Source organism: Lacerta agilis, chromosome 14 (assembly GCF_009819535.1).
Source record: "Lacerta agilis isolate rLacAgi1 chromosome 14, rLacAgi1.pri, whole genome shotgun sequence".
Classification (NCBI taxonomy): Eukaryota; Metazoa; Chordata; class Lepidosauria; order Squamata; family Lacertidae; genus Lacerta; species Lacerta agilis.
Window position 1 is genome coordinate 4,759,139 of NC_046325.1, and position 21,049 is coordinate 4,780,187.

Below are 21,049 nucleotides of genomic sequence, written 5' to 3' on the forward strand. Positions count from 1 at the left end.
TTGCTTCTGCATGTTGGCCAAATCGGTGGAAATACAGGTGAAACTCGAAAAATTAGAATATCGTGGAAAAGTCCATTTATGTAAGCAATTGTTTTCATTAATATATGAGATAGACTCATGACCTGCAAAGCAAGGTATGTCAAGCCTTTGCTTGTTATAATTGTGATGATTATGGCGTACAGCTGATGAGAACCCCAAATTAACAATTTCAACTTAGGGATTTTCATCAGCTGTATACCATAATCATCACAATTATAACAAGCAAAGGCTTGACATACCGTGTTTCTCCTAAAATAAGACACCGTCTTATATTTTTTTTGCGCAACAAAACACAGTATGGCTTATTTTCAGGGGATGTCTTATTTTAACTGTGTCGCATCGGTACGCTGCATAGCCACGCCTCTCCAGGCTGTTTTAATGGGAGGAACCACATCACTATGGCTTATTTTTGGGGAACGGCTTATATTTCGCAAATGCATAGAAATCCTGCTATGGCTTATTTTATGGCTATGTCTTATTTTAGGAGAAACAGGGTACCTCGCTTTGCAGGTCATGAGTCTATCTCATATATTAATGAAAACAATTGCTGACATAAATGGACTTTTCCACGATATTCAAATTTTTCGAGTTTCACCTGTATTTCCGCCGATTTGGCCAACATGCAGAAGCAACGAATGACTCATTGCATGTCAGGAGAAGGGAAGCGAAGTGGATACAAATATTTAGGAGAAGCTGCTCTCTATACAGAGTCGGGTCATTGGTGCACCGAGCTCAATTGTGCCTACACTGGCTGGCAGCAGTGGCTTTCCAAGGTATCTCTTCAAGCTCCACCTGGGAATTGAACCAGGTGCCTTCTGCACCCAAAACAGGTGCTGTGCCTGCTGAGCTACAGCTCTGAAGGCAAGATCTCCTCACCTGTATGCCTCTTGTCTCGCCTTCACCTCCTCTGCCCGGTGGTGCAGAAGCAACTGGTTTCCTTCATCGTCACAAACGAGTTTGGCTGGAAGGAGAGAAGAAATGGAGCGCTGTTGTTTAAAATGACATTTGCATTTGAAATATGAAAACTTTCCATTGGAAAGGGTGGCTTAGCAGAGAAGGGCGTGCGAGGCCAGGGTTCAAATCCCCGCTCAGCCATAAAGCTCACTGGGCCCCCTGGGGCAAATCACCCTCTCTTGGCCTAAGCCTGCCTCACAGGGTTTTTGTGTAGATAAAAACAGACGGGGGGGGGAGAGCCAGATACACCGCTGCGGAGGAACGGGGAAATACGAATAAATAAGTCTGAGGTAGCTCTGAGCAGCAACAGCATCATTTGACTACGATTATTAAAATTCTGACCCGCCCTTCGCCAACAGGTCCCAGAGCAGGTTACGGCAACTGAAAATTCGGAATTGATATGCAAAACATGTCCGCAGGGCGGTTCTAGAAAATACACTTCTCATGGCAGGGGTGCCAACTTCAATAAAATATTGTTGGGGGGGGCAGGTATGTCCTGCCCCACATAATCAATCAGAAGACATGGTACATACACACCATTTGAATGGCAAAGCCCATCAACTTGGAGGGGGGAGCCTCGGCTTCTGAAATATTTTATTGGGAGTGCCAAAGGGACCTCGTCCCCGAAGGGAGGGACTGGCTAATAAATAATCTGCAAATAATAATAATAATAATAATAATAATAATAATAATAATAATATAAGGGGATATATACAAAATTATATTGAAAGACCTGAACTCCTATCAGAATGAAATAAGTTCTGTGTGAAAAATAAGTTAGAAGGAGAAAAGAAGGAATTCAAAATATTAGTATTGAAAATAATACAGTGGTACCTCGACTTACGAATTTAATCCGTTCCGAATGCACATTCGTAGGTCGAAAAATTTGTAAGTCGAAAAAAGCGATTATCCCATAGGAATGCATTGGAAACCAAAAATTCGGAAAAATTCGTATGTCGAGTAATTCGTAAGTCGAGGTACCACTGTAGTCTAATTAATAGTATGCAGTACAAGAGAAATGATAGAAGATAGAAGATATTGCAGCTGAGAAGATTGGAAGCCCAGCACTGGGTGAGGTGGGAGGTGGTGGAAGGGTGGTGGAGGTTAAGGATGGTAGAGGGGTGAGAAGGAATGTAAAATGTTATTTATAGTCATAACCAATCATTTTCTACATAATGTATGGGAGAATGTATGTATGTGTGTATGTAAGTAAGTATATTTGTATGTGTCTATTAGTATGTTTTAATATTAATTTTTTTCAATAAAAATAAAAATAAAAATTAATAATAATAATAATAAAATGTTTATACCCCGGCCTTCTCGATTTAAAAACAGGGCTCAGGGCGGCTAACAACAAATATAAAACATTGATTATAAACGACTTAAAAAACAGCATGAAGTACAACATAAATGTAGCATCGCCAGGGCTAACTGGCCAAGTTAGTCCTGCTAGAGCCAGCAAGGAGACCAGGGAAGAGTTTAAATGTGGAAACAAAATCGAAAATTCTTTCTAGTAGCACCTTAGAGACCAACTGAGTTTGTTCCTGGTATGAGCTTTCGTGGAACAAACTCAGTTGGTCTCTAAGGTGCTACTAGAAAGAATTTTCGATTTTGTTTTGACTATGGCAGACCAACACGGCTACCCACCTGTAACTTTAAATGTGGAGTCTCAGAAAGGGTTTCCTCAGAGAAAAAGGGAAGGGAAAAGGGAATGGTGGATCAGGCTAAATTGAAGGCCAGGCGGAATAGCTCTGTCTTACAGGCCCTGCGGAAGGAGATCAAGTCCTGCAGGGCCCTAGTCTCATGGGACAGAGCGTTCCACCAGGTCGGGGCCATCACTGAAAAGGCCCTGGCCCTTTCATAGCCAGTAATGAATGATCTGCACGCAGCCAGTCGGGCAAGCCACACAAGCTAGCAATCTATAAATCGGTTGCGGGCAGAGGGTTTTGAAAAACTCGTGCATGGACTGATCGGGTGCGGGGCCGTGCAAACTGAGGCTACCCGGGGGAGTCACTTCATCATTTCTTGAGAGCTTCCAAGTGGCAGGTCGAAGTGCCCGCTTGGTATGCATATATTGCTTGCTGTTTAGAATAACATCTTTAATCTTCCTGCTCACTTGCGTTTTGTATGACAGTGCTACCTCGGAACTCGAACGGCTCCGTTCTCGGACGCCAAAAACCCGGAAGTCAGCGCTCCGGGTTTTTTTAACATTCCTCAGAACACAAATGTCCAGCGCAGCTTCCGCTGTTCAAAAACCTAGCTGTCGGCCAATCGGAAGCCGCATCTCGGAACTAGAACGTTTCGGAAGCTGAACAGTGTTACGGAACGGATTACGTTCGAGTTCCGAGGTAGCACTGTACTTCTGAATCTCATTTTAAAAGAACCACCTTGCATTTGGCATGACAGGTGTCATTCTTAGCGGACCTGGGTCTTGCCGCCATTTTAATTTTGCCCCAGAGTCCTTCTCTCACCCCATGGCATTGTGGGAAATGTAAACGGTGCGCAGAAACAACAGGAAGCTCCCTTGTACCAAGTCAAGACCAGGGCCGGATTTAGGTTTGATGAGGCCCTGAGCTACTGAAGGCAATGGGGCCTTTTCTATGTCCAGCTGTCCTTTGTCAACAACAAATTATCGCTGTTTTTTGTGTTGAATATATGCTATATGGTAATTTATGGACCTCATAGGTATCTCAAGCCATTTGCCCATGTTGCCACGCAACCAGTCCATGCAGAATGTAGGCACCCTATATATAGAAAGGAGGAAACCAGTGATATTTTAGGGAGCAGGCTAGCAGGCGGGGCCCATTACTTACATCATAGGACCCTACACAACACAAAACACTGTTGCTGTATGTAGGTTTCATTTTATTAGTTTTCTTTATCTTACATTTTGGAAATGTACATCCAGGGTTTTTTTTCCCTTTAATTTTTTTGGGGGCCCCCCAGGAGAGTGGGGCCCTAAGCTATAGCTTGTTTAGCTGATACGTAAATCCGGCACTGGTCAAAACTATCGCTCCGCCTCGCTCAGTACTGTCAACAACACAGCCCAGCAACCTTCGTGTGGGAGGTGGCGCAAAGGGCCACGATATGTGTACCCCTGTGAACCCCTGAGCGTGCTGCTAATAGAAAAATTATGGTAATCTGTCGCTTTAAGAAACTGCTGCCTTGAGAAACTGTTGATTCTGCAAGTTCATCGGGGCAGAAATAAAAGTTAATACGTAAATCACAAGATATAGCACAAAGCTAGAACATAAGTTGCTAAAAGAAGAAACACAACACACAACAGACCGCAAGTGGCTACACGGAACGCAGGTTCCCATACACCACAGGGGCTTTTGCAACAGTGCGGAGGCCATGGGTGGGAATCAAAGCTGTGCGTCAGCAGAAACAGGGGGTGCTCATTGCGCAAGCGTGCTAACCTGAAATGCATCTAACAACTTGAATGAGGCAATGATGTATATGACTGGATGAAATTAAAATTCTTTGTAAAAAAAGTTATAAATACCCCCTCTTGCCACGAGGAGGGGGTCGAGACTTGACGGAACATACCCTGACGGATCAATAAATGGCTGGACTTCATCTCCTCCCGGGTCCTGAGTTTTACAGTGGTACCCTGGTTTAAGAACAGTTTAGTTTACGAACAACTTGGATTCAGAATGCTGCAAACGCGGAAGCAGGTGTTTTGGTTTGTGAACTTTGCCTTGGAATAAGAACATGTTCCGCTTCCTGCCGAGTGTGTTCCATTTGTAAATTGAGTCCCCCGCTGCTGTGGGAAAGCACGCCTTGGTTTAAGAACGCTTTGGTTTAATAACAGACTTCCGGAATGGATGAAGTTTGTAAACCAAGGTACCACTGTATTTACAACAGACTTAGGGGTTTTTATAGGGTTTGATCCCTCCCAGCATTTGGCGTCTCGGTGGTTGGACTTCAGACCTTCTGCATGCAAAGCAATGCTCTTCCTCTGAGCTACGACCCTTCCCAGGAGCTCGAATGCCCCCAGCCCCCCAGCACTGCGTTCGGGGAGACAGTCTGGAATTATTTTCTGGAGGGAAGTGGGCCGACAGATGCCAGCCACCTCCAAGAGTTCACCTATGACACAAACCAATGGGGAGGGACGGCGACATTATCTCTGCGATTCCAGGCAGAAGGGACTTGGCGACCTGGGAGAGTTCGCCCTGCGTCGCCGGCCCAGCGAAGCGCTTCTCTGCAGGGATGCTACTAGCACCTCACCTGTGCCTTCTCTCAGCTCCAGGGTCGTGTACCCCTCGATCCACTGGTAGCAGGGGAAGCGGGACGTCTCTCCCTGTGGGGTGACGAGCTGGACAAAGTTGCAGTACCAGCTGTCCTCGGGGAAGAAGAGGTAGGGTTCCTTGTGGAGGTGGACCAGCAGAATCGGGCCCAGCTCCCCATCGCTGGGCACCTTGTATTCATCCACCTGCGGAAAGAAAAGGGACAACCGCCGATTGATTCGCCACGACACCAGAAAGCAGGACTTCACCTGTTTGATTATGGACCTGTTAAAGCAGCTCTGGTCCTTGAGCCTATTTTTGGCCTGTGTGGCTTCCCTCAATTTTGGCCCGTGGGGCTGCTTTAGTCAAACCAAGCACCTCTGCCCCAACACCTCACATGGGATGTGAGGTGCGAGGCAGGAAGAGACAAGGCTTCTTGCGGAGAAATGGAATTGCGGGCAATGTCCCCCTGTGAACATCAGCAGTTAAGGGCTTGGTAGGAGGCCACAAGTCACCTGTCTGTGACTCTCTTTGGGGCAGGTGGGGCAGGGCAGGTGTGCTCACTTTAGGGCTGACTAGGCAGTGGCCCTCTGGGTGCTCTTAGGCCACATAGCCCATCAACCCTGACCAGCCCTGGAATGGGAGAGAAGGGGACTTGTAGTTCAGCAGCGCCTTGTGGGCCACAGATTTCGCACTCTTTGTTGTTGTTGTTGTTGTTCAGTTGTTCAGTCGTGTCCGACTCTTCGTGACCCCATGGACCAGAGCATGCCAGACACCCCTATCCTTCACTGCCTCTCGCAGTTTGGCCAAACGCATGCTAGTAGCTTCGAGAACACTGTCCAACCATCTCATCCTCTGTCGTCCCCTTCTCCTTGTGCCCTCCATCTTTCCCAACATCAGGGTCTTTTCCAGGGAGTCTTCTCTTCTCATGAGGTGGCCAAAGTATTGGAGCCTCAGCTTCAGGATCTGTCCTTCCAGTGAGCACTCAGGGCTGATTTTTTTAAGGATGGATAAGTTTGATCTTTTTGCAGTCCATGGGACTCTCAAGAGTCTCCTCCAGCACCATAGCCTCACTTCTTAGCACTACTTCCTAGCCTCTCAAATACTGCTAGGAAGGACTTTGCTTGGTTGATTTTCCCATCAGACTTTTTAATGTGGAGGGGTGATGGGTGGGGGGTACAGGAAACCGGCAGGCTGTTTGATTATATTATTTCCCTTTATAATTGCAACCCCCTTTTAAGGGGGTCTGCACTTTCAATTTAAGTAATCACAATACGAACTTCTTACCAAAGTGCCCCTTGCAAAATGCTATGAGACCAGCTTTTGACAGCCCAGGGCTTATGTTGATTGACACGACAACCCTAAACGCCACTGAGCTCAGCTGAATTTACTTCCAGGTAAGCAGATAGAGGATCGCAGCCTAAAACTCTGATCAGTCAGGTAATGGGGTCTGATTATGACTAAGTTAGATGCATGTTTCCCCTGTTGGCCGGTTTGTGCTTTTTTCTGATTTTGACTTTACTGCATTTAGTGCACTTAAAGAAAATGTCATGAAAATGATGTACAATGATATTTAACACCATCAAAACTTGCTTAAATGTATAGGACAAGAACTAAGGAGTGTTGGAAATGCAAAGAAAAGGAGGGGTATCTTTTACCACATTTGGTGGACTAGTAAAGAGGTAAAGGCTTTTTGGGAAATGATATATAATGAGTTAAAGAAAACCAGCATGATCAACTATTCCGAAAGGACTGAAGTAAATTTATGCAATACTTGAAAGAACATTTTAAGCAATTAACATTACTAGCAGGGTTGTCTGAAGACTTGTAATGAGAAATTTTCTTCCTTTTTATATTTATTTAAATTATGAGGTATTTCATAATGAGTGTAATTAGAATCGGAAAATGTATAGAATGCTATGATATAAAGGTTAATTTTGAATCCCATGAGGTTGGAGGGAAGGAAGCGGCCCATGGGGGTCGTTTAACCGGCCAACGAGACGCCCCCAAACCGAGCCACCCATTCGGCGAGTCCCCACGCGCCGCGCTAAACCAGCACGGCATGGGGATTCGCTTCCACGGCGCCAGAAATCACGTCTGTGAAGATGCAGATGCCGGAAATTGCGGGTGCAATCCGGCCCACAGAGGGATCTCCACTGGAGTGAGCCAGCCCAGGTGAGGCAAAACTTGCCGACCCCTGCTCTAGAGAGCCAGAGAGGTACAGTGGATAATAACAATGTGATTATATATTGTTAAATGGAAAACTAATAAAAATTAAAACAAAATAAAAAATAATAAAATTCCTTCCAGTAGCACCTTAGAGACCAACTAAGTTTGTTCTTGGTATGAGCTTTCATGTGCATGCACACTTCTTCAGATACTTCACGGAAAGTATCTTCAGATACTTCATAGAAGCTCATACCAAGAACAAACTTAGCTGGTCTCTAAGGTGCTACTGGAAGGAATTTTATTATTTTTTATTTTGTTTTGACTATGGCAGACCAACACGGCTACCTACCTGTAACTAATAAAAATGATTTACATATAGAAAAAGAATGACACTGGAGACACGACTTCCTCAGGCCGTCCAGAGACGACTCCCTGCCTCTCCCCCCCCCCAAAGTCCACCTCTGCAAATCCTCTCACCGCTCCCGGGGCAAAGTCCTTCCCTGTGTTGTTCAGGGTCTGCTTGGGGCTGCTGCCCCTCGAGCCCACCAGGGTGATGGAGACGGTGTCGAAGGTCCCCGAGCCCCAGAACGTCCCGGTTGCCACTTGGACCTTGTACGAATCCATCAGGGTTCCTTCTTCGCTGCTGGACTCGGCCGTCCGTCTCCTGCAGCAGCTCTCCTCTGGATGCTTCGTGGGCTAAAGGTGAAGTCCAGAGGGAGGTATGAGAGACTGGACGAGCAAGATGCTTTGGGTAGAAACTGGGAGGTGGCCGCAGTAGATCTGCCAGAGATAGCCCCTCAGCGTCATGCGGGCCAGAGGTTATGAGCGAGGGGTGAAGAAGCAGAGGGGGCCAACTCCCATGGGGACGGCTGGGCAGGAGGCAGGGAGCCAACAGTAGGGGGAACCAGAGACAACGGCCGGTGGAACCAACTAAATCTAGAATCGACCCTGTCCTCTTCCTCCCCAAGGAGCAACAAAAAGGCTAAGGCTGGAGGTAGCTGGTTGTAAGAAGGCAGGCCAATATTGGGGCTGAATTATAGCCCCGTTTCTCTAATGGTCCAGCCTCTGCTGACAGAGGGTCACACGTGAAACCAGTTGAGCTTAATATTCCTTAATGGGGTGGTGCTAACCAGGACAGGATGAAGACAGATGGGTGCTTGAGGTGGCAGCCTGCAAATTCTCTAGCCTGAGGCACAAGTTCTCTAGAAGTTCCTATCTGCGAGGCGGAGCTTTATGGCCAACCCACCCATCCTCTCTGTCTGACGGTTTATGGTGTGGCCCTATATACTGGCTTCGGCCCTATATATTGAAAAGAGCATCTCCACCCCCATTGTTCAGCCCGGACACTGAGGTCCAGCTCCGAGGGCCTTCTGGCGGTTCCCTCCCTGCAAGAAGTGAGGTTGCAGGGAACCAGACAGAGGGCCTTCTCGGTGGCGGCACTCCGGCGGTAAGGTAAACGGCGTTTCCATGCGCTGCTCTGGTTCGCCAGAAGCAGCTTAGTCATGCTGGCCACATGACCTGGAAGCTGTACACCGGTTCCCTCGGCCAATAAAGCAAGATGAGCACCGCAACCCCAGACTCATCCGCGACTGGACCTAACGGTCAGGGGTCCCTTTACCTTTACCTATCCTCCTTGAAGGAGGCTGCACAGCCACAATTGGGAGGGGGGGTTCAGACGCAGCAAACCCCCCAAGACCTCGGGATCGGACTGACGGTCAAAATGGCGCAATCCCAGAAGTCTCCCAAAGCAGCTGCCCCAATTTTAAGATCCTGCTTTCTGCTGAAACGACGGAGGAGTTACCTGCAGCTCTTTCTGGAGATGGGTGCGTTTCTCCAGGGAAGCAGGCCCCCTTCCTTGGGCACCCAGAAAGTCGGCAGGGAATCCAGAGCATCGGCGGGCCCCGTTCAGAGGCCTCCTCCTCCCCAAGAATGCCTCCATTTCCCACCGGGCGGCATCGTAAGCTACGGAGACAGGAAAACGTTTGTTTTAATCTCCTGTGCGGCTTGCTGGCCGTTTCCCGCTTCAGGCAGACACTGTGTTTATTGATTCGGGGCAGGAGAGGAGAAGGGGCGTTTGGATGCTCTACACAGCATGGGGCCAAATGTTTGCAAACGAGCGACCTCTGGGCAAGCAGCTGCAATCCTGAAACCGTGACCCAGGATCTAGCCGATACCCACATCCTATTTTATCGCCGCTTCCCCGTGCCGTTGTGGCTCCCACCGGGGATGAACTCGAATTCAGGGGGTGGTTTCCACCAAACGCTTTGATGCGCAGGGCCACGCCGCACGGATTCTGCAAACCGCTGCTCAGCATGGCTGCACCAAATGCAGAGCAGGCGACACACATGGCTACTCGAGCAAAGGCGCTGATCCGACTGCGACACGGCCCCAGCAACCCCCAAAGAGGTGGGGACAACTTTGCGCAGCCGGCGGTTCCTATCCTCAGCAACTTCGCGAGTCTCCGAGAGGCCTGAATCAGGCTTTTCCCCACGTGGAGGTGTGGCTTCCCCTGTTGGATTTCTGCCTGCCACACAGCTGTTAAGAGGCGCAGGATTTCTGCCAGGGGAATAGCAGACGCTCAGATTAAGTACACAATTGCTCTTGGGTGTGGATCGCCAGGCCAAGATTATTCCTTAAGGCATGGGTAGGCAAATTAAGGCCCAGGGACCGGATCTGGCCCAATTGCCTTCTAAATCCGGCCCGCGGATGGTCCGGGAATCAGTGTGTTTTTACATGAGTAGAATGTGTGCTTTTATTTAAAATGCATCTCTGGGTTATTTGTGGGGCATAGGAATTCATTCATTTTCCCCCTTCAAAATATAGCCCGGCCCCCCACAAGGTCTGAGGGACAGTGGACCGGCCCCCTGCTGAAAAAGTTTGCTGACCCCTGGCCATAGAGCTCCATGCTGCTCTTTCCACCGCAAGGACGTTATCAGAGACCATTCACCTGCTCCTGGAGCGTTGCTGGTACAGAGGACTCTGCGGGCACCCTCCAATCTCTTCCAGCGCTCCTTCACCTTCCAAAATACCTTCAGCCTCATCTTCGAGGTCCTTGGAAAAGAGAAAGGGAAAGGGTGGGAATCCAGGCAGGTTTTTCCAGGAAGCAAAATGCCACACGTTCCTAACCGGGAGGGGGGCGGGTTGGGATGGCCAGACTGGAACCCGCCGTTTTATTTTTAACTTTGCTGTTTGCACAGGAACATGGAAAAGTGCCCACTACTGACGCAGACTGTTAGTTCAGTACTGGCAACAGGGGCCGGCAACAATTCTGCTTTCTGAAGCCTTTGCCAGGATCAAGCCTGTGTCCCAAATCTTCCGACACTCATCTTCTTGCAAGTGAGCCATATCTGAACCAGTCCTGGCCTGAATTACAAGAATGAGGGTTCTGGAGCAGATCTGTTCTAAGCACCTTTTCACGGATAGCCGCTGAAATCTTAAGCATGCTTCCTAAGGAGTTTGCCACATGGAGCAGGAGGGAGGGCTTGGGGTTCATCCACACGTACCTTTCCTCCACATTTTCCAGGTGTGGTCTGTTTTTTAAAGCTCCATGTCCGAGTTCTTTGTCATTTTGTTTTGTTTTTTTAGCTCCAGAGCTTTCCCTGCGGAAATCTGCTCTTTACTGCCGAATTGGAACAAACAGCAATATGCAGAAAACTCAAAATGCTGTTTGTTGTGCTTCAGCATTAAAGAGCGGGTTTTCACAGGAAAAGCTCCAGAGGGAGGGAGAGATCATAAGAGTTGGAAGGGACCCTGACAGTCATCTAGTCCAACCCCCTGCAATGAAGAAATATGCAGCGGTCCCATATGGTGATCGAACTGGCAACCTAGGCATTATCAGCACCATGCTCTAACCAACTGAGCTATAAGCCCTTAGTTCGGGGTAAGCCCTTTGCTCAGAGTAAACATGCATAGGATGACTCTGCAAGGAGGGAGGAGGGATGAATTCAGTTCCCATTTAAAGCTAAACATTTTTTTTCCTCTAAAGCAATACAGCCGTTCTTAAAAAGCTCTCTGAACTTTGCAAAGCAGTTCTCCCGCCAAGTACAAAAACACATCTGGTAAGGGTATATGTGTGCTCATATTATAGGAGATAACATGTACAAAGCACATTATATTAGAGGGGAAATGCAAAAATGTGCGTATTCAGGGGAAACGAGATACCAACACATATTTAGGCATTTTAGAAAGTTGATGCGAGTCTTCACCAGTTTTTAGCTTATTAACTTTCCCCAAACCCTAAATCATTGTTGTTAATTCTTCTTAATGATTATTTATTCTTTGCTTTATCCTTTTTTGTAAACCGCTTTGAGGGTTTGTTTGCTTGTTTGTTTTACAATCAAGCGGTGTAATCTATTGTATGAAGTAAATAAATAATGCATTTTAAAAGGTGTATATTTGGAGAAATTTGCGCTGTAACACTGATGGCTTTCTCCTGGACGAGAAATGTGGAGAGCACCAACTTCCCTAAGAGTAGGAAAAAAACGAGAGCAAGCAACACTGACATATCCACGCACCCTCAAGCGCAAAGATCTGCCCCTTCCCAGCTGTGCCACACAAGGTACCATGCTGAGACACAGTCCGTGTGGGGAGAGGTTGCAATTCTTTGGTTTCTGCCTGCTAGAATGCCGTGCTGCTCAAACTGCTCTGAACTGCTGCAGCTGAGAATGGAGCCTTTGCAGCATCGGACAATGTTAACGCGCCGCGAACAAAACTCCTTGTGGTCTTGAGCCTTGATGGAGGAAACGTCGAACGGCTAAAAGCATGAGCCATGAGAGGAGAATCAGTATTATTTACTTATGGCATTCGCACCCCTCTTTTTTCTCCAAGGAATTCGACGGTTTCCTCACGCCTCAATTAAACAACAACCCTGCGAGGTAAGTTCTGAGAGGCAGTGACTGGCCCCAGGCCACCCAGTGAGCTTCATGGCCGAGTGGGGAGCTGAAGCCTGGCCTTCCAGGTCCTAGTCCAACACTCTAACCACTGCACCACACTGCCCTGCCGATCACCAGTCTTTGCTTATACAAATCTGTGGTTCTATGCCTTTTTCTTTTTGCATTTTCCAAACACGTGCGCACACACACACACACAATTGTGTTCGTGCGGTGGGTTTAGCTACCACGATGAGGACTAGAATATTGCATGGGCTGTGGCTGCTCTTTTTGCAAGGAGCATTCCCTCCACGCCAGAGACATTCTGGCAAATGAGGCAGAAAAAGAAAGCAGGCAATCATGGCGAGGAGAAAAGATGACAGAGAGCGAAACCCCCTGAGGACCATGCTCAGATGCACCCTTTGGCGCCGGTGCCTCTTGGTGCATCGCAATCTCTGGCTTCTGAGAGGCAACGTTGGGGACACAGAGGCAGGACCCCCCCCCCTTGAGAACAGAGAGGACCTACAGAGCTTCCCTGCCTTCTCACCCAGCTGGTGACTGGTGGAATTGGGCTGCAATGATGCTGGGGAGTTTGCCCTAGTTTGGGGAGGGGGCTAAGTGGACTTCCCTCCCACCCACAGTCCTCTCCAGGGTGCTCACCCCTCTCTGGCCGCCCCGATCAAGAAGGCAGAGTGGGCCAGTCGTGCAGCGCAGGCAAACGGCTCCGAGATGCACGGAGAGTCGAGATATTTTCCTCCAGCTGGCTTTCCACTTTGCTTCCTCTTTGGGGTAGGTATTGGGAGGAGCTGTCCCAGCTCGAGGGAGTGGCAGAGTTCGTGCTTTCGCTAGTACTCTGAGGAAAGAGCATTCTTCGCGGAGAGGGCACCCAGCCAAGCAGACGCCACAGACTTCTCCAGCAGGCCCCGGCTTCCAGGCCACGGGGTGGAGAGAAACATCGAGCCCAGGGCCCTCGTGGCTTCAAGGAACGAGGGCTCCCACAACCCTGTCCTGCTCCAGGAAACTGGGCCTGTCAGAAGGATCGGCAGGGCAGGTGTGGATTTGCACGGCAGGGCGGGGAACACAAAGTCACTTCAGGGCAGAAATGGCTGGTGGCCTTGCCACGGAAGAAGCCACGACTGCAGCCCGTGGCGGCCGGCGTGGTTCAGATTTCCCGGTCTACGAAAGAGGGAACTGCTGAGCGCCGGAGACCGCAGAGATCAGCCTGAGGTCCTCGTCTTTTGGATGGACACCAGCATCTTCCTGAAATGTTTGCAAGATACATATGTTGAGAAATTGTACAGTTCCTGCCTGGTTGGTTTTTAAACCGAACAGGATCGGATCAGGCGCCCCAACAACAGAGACTGGTGGGCCGCAACGGTTAGAGTTTCGGATCAGGGCCCGGGAGAGGCCAGGGTTCGAATCCGCAGGCTGGGTGGCCTCGGGGCTTGTCACTGCTTCTCAACTTAGCCTACCTCGCAGGGTTGTTGTGAGGATTGAAGGCTGAGAATCGTGAGCTCCCTGGAAGAACAAATATGTGTTTGTAATAAATCAAATCAAATCAAATCAAAGTACATACAGCGAGGCAGTGCCCCACCAATCTCAGCCAGCCCCACACCTGCCGGCCTTCTTGCATCTAGCAGGGAGGCACTTCCTGCCCGCTTCAACCTCCTCAAGTCTCCATGTTCACAGAGTTCCCTGGGAAGAGGGGTCCGTTCTTAAACTATTTTCAGATACAGACACCATGGCTTTTTGGAGGAAGCTGGCATTTGGCTCGTTCTCCGGTCCTCCTCCGAGGGACACATGTGAAAGCAGCATTCTGATACTTTTAAGCCATGGGTAGGCAAACTAAGGCCCGGGGCAAGATCCGGCCCAATCGCCTTCTAAATCCGGCCCACGGACGGTCTGGGAATCAGCGTGTTTTTACATGAGTAGAATGTGTCCTTTTATTTACAATGGGTCATTTGTGGGGCATAGGAATTCGTTCATATTTCTTCTTCAAAATATAGTCCGGCCCCCCACAAGTTCTGAGGGACAGTGGACCGGCCCCCTGCTGGAAAAGTTTGCTGACCCCTACTTTAAGCTGTCTGTGGCTTCCCCCAGAGCATCCTGGGAGCTGTGGTTTGTTAGGAGTGCCATGGAGTCCTTTCACAGAGCTACATTTCCCATAGTTCCCTGGGAAGAGGGATTTCTCCTTAAACCACTCTGGCAGGTGTAGCAGCTGTGTGAGGGTTATAGGCCCAACAACTCTCAGCACCCTTAACAAACTACAGTTCCCAGGATAATTCGGGGAAACCAGTTTAAAGGGTTCTTGAAATGTACGGCTTGCGTGTGGCCTCCTCCTGCCTAATAGCAGAGCCGGTCCCCAGTGGAGCGGCACCTGGACAGGCTACAGTCGCCTGCAGTCCACCTGCTTCTCCGGGACGGCAGAACTCTCACTGAGGCTAAGAGCCACAACCGATACCTGAGGCCAGGTGTTCAAAGAAAGCATCAAAAGTCAAAGCGCTCTCTCTCTCTCGCTCTCTCTCCCCAAAACCAGGCCCCAATACTAAGCAACTTTCAGTGAGAAAACTTGCATCTGTTTATATGTCTCCCGGCTTGCTCAGACAAGCACGTTTTGCACAGCCTCGACTTCTCAAAATGCATTTGCCTTTTGGGGCGTGTGGTTTCCTTCCCCCCCCCTTCTTCTTTTGTTTTAAACTGTTTCACAACGGCCCTTGTTTACATGGAATACGTGTCAAACTGTCCTGACACACAAGGACCTTTATGGTGGCAGGGCTGTTTCTCGGAATATAGAGGGGGAGGGGAGAGCCCTTTAAATCGACCCAAAGTTTTGTCAAATTCAGACACCACCACCCCATAAAACTCAGTTTCTCCTCAGCTAGCCCCCTCCAGCCTGTTTCATAGAATCACAGAGTCGGAAAGGATCGTGAGGGTCCAACGCTCTGCAATATACAGGGATCTTTTTGCCCAATGTGGGACTCGAACCCACAACCCTGAGATTAAGAGTCTCATGCTCTACTGACTGAGCTAGAATGCAGACAATGGCAAGCCGCAGTAGACCAGCCAGTTGCCACCAAGGCTTGCAGTAAAAGGTAAAGATACCCCTGACCATTAGGCAGGGCCGTCTTAAAAGGGATCGGCTGCCGTGGTGCAACGATCCCTTGACGCCCCTGGCAGGCCGCCTCTCCGCCCACCTCCCTCCCGCGCTGGCCGCCCCTCGGGAGGGGGGGTGGGCAAGCAGGGGATGAGGGGCGTGGCGCTGGAGTGGCACGGTGCTTTGCGCACCCTTCCCAGCGCTCCAGCTGGGGCTCCGGAGGGCGGCCGGCTTGCAGCTCGCCCGCCGGCGCATGAGCGCCCACCCGTGGGGGCGGGGGCGGGTTGGGGAGGGGGCACCCAGTATGCCGGCGGGCTCGCGGGGCACCCCTGGTGGGCCCGGCGCCTTGGTGCACTGCGCCACCCAGCCCCTATGACGAGACGGCCCTGCCATTAGGGCCAGTCGCGGATGACTCTGGGGTTGTGGCGCTCATCTCGCTTTACTGGCCGAGGGAGCCGGCGTTTGTCCGCAGACAGCTTCCGGGTCATGTGGCCCGCATGACGAAGCCACTTCTGGCGAACCAGAGCAGCGCACAGAAATGCCGTTTACCTTCCCGACGGAGCGGTACCTATTTATCTACTTGCACTTGACGTGCTTTCAAACTGCTAGGTGGTCGGGAGCTGGGACCGAACTGTAGTGTCATTAATAACTGGAGGCAAGAATTAGGTACAACATCTCTTTATTTCAGGAACAGGGAAGAACTGACAGGAATGGAGAAAACTGGGGTTTATATATATTAACAGGCCTCTAGTAGGGAGAAGATACATTTTGGCGGGAACCAATGGCACGTCTTCCCTCCCGTGGAAACCAATCCAACAGAGGATCCAAATCCTGCTCCCTGAATCAGCAAATGATTGCCGTTCCCGCTGTAACTTGTACATTCAAATAAGGTCTGTAATACAACACAATACACTATATTAAACATCTTGACTGTGTTATTGCTTAATACACAACACGAACAATGGAAGCTCATCCCGTTGCAGGGATTCGAACCGCCAACCTTCTGATCAGCAAGGCCTAGAAGGCTTGCGGTTAGCAACCCGCAAACACCTGGGTGAACAGACAGGTGCCAGCAACACATCAATGGCAGCGCTTTCAGAGCTGTGCAGATCTTAATCTGGGCGCCATAAACAAACAATAAAAAAACAAATAAATAGGGACTGGTAGGTCGGAAGGCAGGGAGGCCAACAGTAGGTGGTGCCAGAGCCGATCAGAGGCAGGGCTGTCTGATTCTGGCTTGGTTCCCATCTTCTTCTCTTCTGGGCTCTACAAGGGCAACATTGAGACTTCAGGAGGAGGAAGATGATGTCAAGTTTCACCACCTTGGGCTCCTTGCATGTAATAAGGCAGGCAGGCAAGAACTGGCTGAGGTTAGGCTGAGATTAATGGGACAGCGCCCTAATAGACCAGCTCTCTTGGCTCCCGGTTGCTGGAGAACAAAGACTCAAAAGAAAGTTTCCTTCCAAAGGCTTTAATGTTTAGATCGCTGCGGTCCACATCCAAATTGTCTGACTTCAGGCAACGCACAGCTGCAACAAAAGCAGGTGCTCCGACTACCCGAGCTCTGGAAGCCAATCCGGAACGGTCGCATCCCTTTGCTACCCTATATTTATGAATGGGGCAGGCCAGAGGATTGGTGGTGGGATAACAATGAATGGCCAGAAGGAGAAGAGGGAGCAGGTTGGGAGGAGGAGGTGCCGGAAGCTGAAGAGGCAACAGGGCTCCGTGAGCAGGAAGAGGCTGCGGCAGAGAGCAGTCCAGGATGAGAGGCAGAAGAGGAGGCTGGATCAGAGGCTGAAGAGGATGGGAGCCAAGAGGCAGAGGTGAAGCAGGCTGGCGAAGAAGCCAGGGGGGGGTCTCCCCCTCCTGCTGTGACTAGCTCCCCTCCTCCCTGGTCTCCCAGAACCAGGAGAGGTATGAAGAGGGAGGAGAAAAGACAACGATGTAGTCTCAGCTTGCTTTGTAAGGATCTGGGACAGGAAGAGAGTTTCAAAGCTGTGGGAAGGTAGGGGCCTTCAGTCTTTGCAACTGTCTCATTGGGGCAAGATCGACCGAGAAGAGTTGCTGCGCTCGCCAGGCCTGGACTCTTGAGCTGTTTTGGTTTGTTGAATGAAGAGAGTTAACTAATGTTGTGCGAGTTATTGCTGAGTGGCTCCTGTCACCTGCTCCTGACATCAATAGCCTTTCTCCTCCATTAATTTGCCCATTCCTTTTTCAAAGTTGCCTAGGTTTGCGGCCGCCGCTGCCTCCTGCGGGAGAGAGTTCCAAAGTTTAACAACAAAAACCCCTTGCTGGTTTTGCTGCAAGAGATTAACATGGCCACGCCTCGAGAAAGCACACTGGAAATTAGTGTGGCATTAATCAGGGATAGGATTTGTAAAAAGGCCCAGGAAAACCACGAAAAAACCACAAATGGGGCCAGCTGCAGATCTGTCCTGGTGACTCTCTGTGACACTGGGGGTGGGGCATAAGACACACGTCCTTCTCATCCTGTTTCACTTCCCTCCAGTCTTGCGGAAGAAAGCCTTCTCAGGCTCTGGAGTGGTACCTATTTATCTACTTGCACTTTCACATGCTTTTGAACTGCTAGGTTGGCAGGAGCTGGGACCGAGCAACAGGAGCTCACCCTGTCGCAGGGATTCGAACCGCCGACCTTCTGATCGGCAAGCCCTAGGCTCTGTGGTTTAACCCACAGCGCCACCCGCGTCCCTTATATTAAGTATAAGGTAGAACAAAAGAAAACATGTCTCCTCTCTCTGGAGAGAAGTCCGAAGAAGAAAAACAACAACAAACAGAAACAGACTACAGTAAACATCCGCTTCCGTGATTCCATCAATCGGTGCTGGAAAGCATAACACAGACATTGCAGCGTTCATTTTTGTAAGTATTAAAAATGCGTCGAACTAAAGCGTGAGGCCATCTCAGGGTTTGCTGTCAATAAACCAGACCAAGGTGCCGTCGGTGCGCGTTTTGATCATCTGCCCGGGGTCTTGATCCTCGTCCAGTTCTGGAAAGGAGTTGCGCTCTTCCGCTTAAACCGCCTTCGGCAAACAGATTGACAGCAGCACCTGCAACTCTGACCCTTCTTCCCTTTCCCTCTGGATTACTGCAATGCCTTCAATGTGGGGCTGCCCTTGAAGACATCCCAGAAGCTGCACCTAGCTCAGGATACAGCCGCTAAATGGTTAAAGCCTGCACTATACATTCAGAGCGGTATCGCAACGCTCGAAACGGTCCTGGCTTACCCCAAAGAATCCTGGCAACTTCTGCACTTGGCCATTTTAGAAAATGTTTTGTCATATTTGGGTCAGTCTCACAGTACAGTGGTACCTTGGTACTCAAACAGCTTGGCTCCCGAACGTTGCAAACCCGGAAGCGAGTGTTCCAGTTTGGAAACGTTTTTCGGAAGCCGAACATCCAACATGGCTTCTGCTTGAGTGCAGGAACGTCCCGCAGCCAATCAGAATCTGCGCCTTGGTTTTTGAACAGTTTCAGGAGTCGAACGGACTCCCGGAAAGGATTAAGTTCGAGAACCAAGGTATCACCGTATTTTGAATGACTTTATTCTGATTTATACTGGGCGGTCTGCATATCAGAATCGTAGAATCCTGCAAGCAGCTATCCCTGGATGGGCTCAAACCACCAATCTTCTGGTCAACGGCCATCTTTTGTGACATTTTCTTGAAGTTGCTGCATTATTGACACCCAGAAGGGACAAAAAAAACCTGAATTGGAATCTGAAGAAGTGTGCATGCACACGAAAGCTCATACCAGCAACTAACTCAGTTGGTCTCTAAGGTGCTACTAGAAAGAATTTTCTGAATTGGAGCAGTTACAGGTAGGTAGCTGTGTTGGTCTGCCATAGTCAAAACAAAATAAAAAATAAAAAAATTCCTTCCAGTAGCACCTTAGAGACCAACTAAGTTTGTTCTTGGTATGAGCTTTCGTGTGCATCTGAAGAAGTGTGCATGCACACGAAAGCTCATACCAAGAACAAACATAGTTGGTCTCTAAGGTGCTACTGGAATGAATTTTTATTTTATTTTTTTATTTTGTTCTGAATTGGAGTGTTCATGGCATAGAGAATTTTCCGCAGGCACAAACTGTATTGAAAGAGGGCACCTGTACACCTGCCCTGATAATATTGTCGTGAGCACAGCTTATTATCGATGCACAATAAATGGGGTGGTTGGGCAAGCTCTTTTGTTGTTGTGGCTGGAATGAATTTTATGGGGAGATAAGGGATGGGAAACGGGTAGTTTATGACTGATCTTATCTCTTCCTGCTTCCTCTGCTGGTGAAGGAGCCTACAGTACGTAAATGGACTGTAACTGGGCCCTCCAACAGCTCGATACGTTTCACAAGCAGGGTGGGGTGGCGGGTAGATCTGAGGCAGAACTAATGTACACAAAGCCACCAGATTCCTAGGAAGCCTTTGGCAGAATAAGTAACCTGGCAAGGGAGCGCTCATTTTGCAAGACTCAGGAGCTCCTTGTCGTCCCACACAAATGTCTTCTGAGTGGCTTTTGCCTCAGGATCTCGCCGGTTTCTTAAGCGAATACCCACGTTCTGAGCGTGGCCTCCAACATTTCTCTGGTGGAAACGGGAACATCCTGTTCTACATTAGGAAGCTTCTCCCCTGTTTGATCTCGCTGCACGCATCCACCGCCTCGAGCCAAGTGCAACCTCTCAGCCTACCTCGCAGGATTGTTGCAAGGAAAATATGTGCGAGGGAAGGGGTCGTGTACAGAAACCTTCCACAAAAAAATGGAATGAAATAAAGTTTTAGCTGTAAGCAGCCTTGAGTCCCTGTCATGGAGGGGGGGGGGGGGGGGTTGGAAATATAATAATAATAATAATAATAATAATAATAATAATAATAATAATAATAATAAATAGGAACTGCAAGAATGATCAGGAGCATACCAGAAAATCCTACTGAACTCAAAATTAGTTCCGAGTAAAAATGCTTAAAATTGCAGTCTAAGGCCGCGCAGTCTTTACCCAGTTACTTGGGAGTAAGCTCCATTGAATACAGTGGGCTTTACTTCTCAGTAGACAGTGTAAGGTTCCATTTACAATAAAGGAATAAACACTCCATGTGCTTCCTACAAAATGGCTGGCTGCTGAAAAATCACAATTAAAGAGTTTAAAGTGGATTGGTAACCTTTTCCTTTGAAATCATAGGAAGGACTTCGAATGCCAGCTTCACCATTTCCTTCATTTTTTCTGGGGGGGGGGACACAGGGGTACGCATATCCCCTAAACATTTTGTGAATCTAAATTTGGCCTCGTTGAATGCCAGTTATTTCAATATGAGTAGGAAAATGAGAGTACCTCTACACTTTTTTTTTTTAAGAAAAAAAGCTCTGGGTGCAGGGATTTTTTTGTCCTTCTCTACAGTTCTATGGGACGTGGGTGGCGCTGTGGTCTAAACCACTGAGCCTCTTGGGCTTGCCAATCGGAAGGTCGGCGGTTCGAATCCCCGCGACGGGGTGAGCTCCCGTTGCTCGGTCCCTGCTCCTGCCAACCTAGCAGTTCAAAAGCACGTGAAAGTGCAAGTAGATAAATAGGTACCGCTCTGGCGGGAAGGTAAACGGCGTTTCTGTGCGCTGCTCTGGTTTCGCCAGAAGCGGCTTAGTCCTGTTGGCCACAACACCCAGAAAAACTGTCTACGGACAAACACCGGCTCCCTC

At 49.1% G+C, this 21,049-nt stretch overlaps 1 protein-coding gene across 1 annotated transcript in view; it reads right to left on the minus strand.

The window, feature by feature from the left end:
* LOC117058977 (arachidonate 15-lipoxygenase B-like) overlaps window positions 1-12,994 on the minus strand; it is a 31,030-nt gene extending 18,036 nt beyond the window's left edge. The window contains exons 1-6 of the mRNA XM_033170408.1: window positions 12,920-12,994; window positions 10,339-10,442; window positions 9,193-9,353; window positions 7,869-8,087; window positions 5,224-5,428; window positions 916-1,000 (exon numbers count right to left, since the gene is read on the minus strand). Coding sequence (XP_033026299.1) covers window positions 916-1,000; window positions 5,224-5,428; window positions 7,869-8,087; window positions 9,193-9,353; window positions 10,339-10,432 — 764 coding nt within the window. The 5' untranslated portion in view covers window positions 10,433-10,442; window positions 12,920-12,994. The remainder of the gene's footprint in view (window positions 1-915; window positions 1,001-5,223; window positions 5,429-7,868; window positions 8,088-9,192; window positions 9,354-10,338; window positions 10,443-12,919) is intronic.
* Between the last annotated feature and the right edge of the window lie 8,055 nt (window positions 12,995-21,049).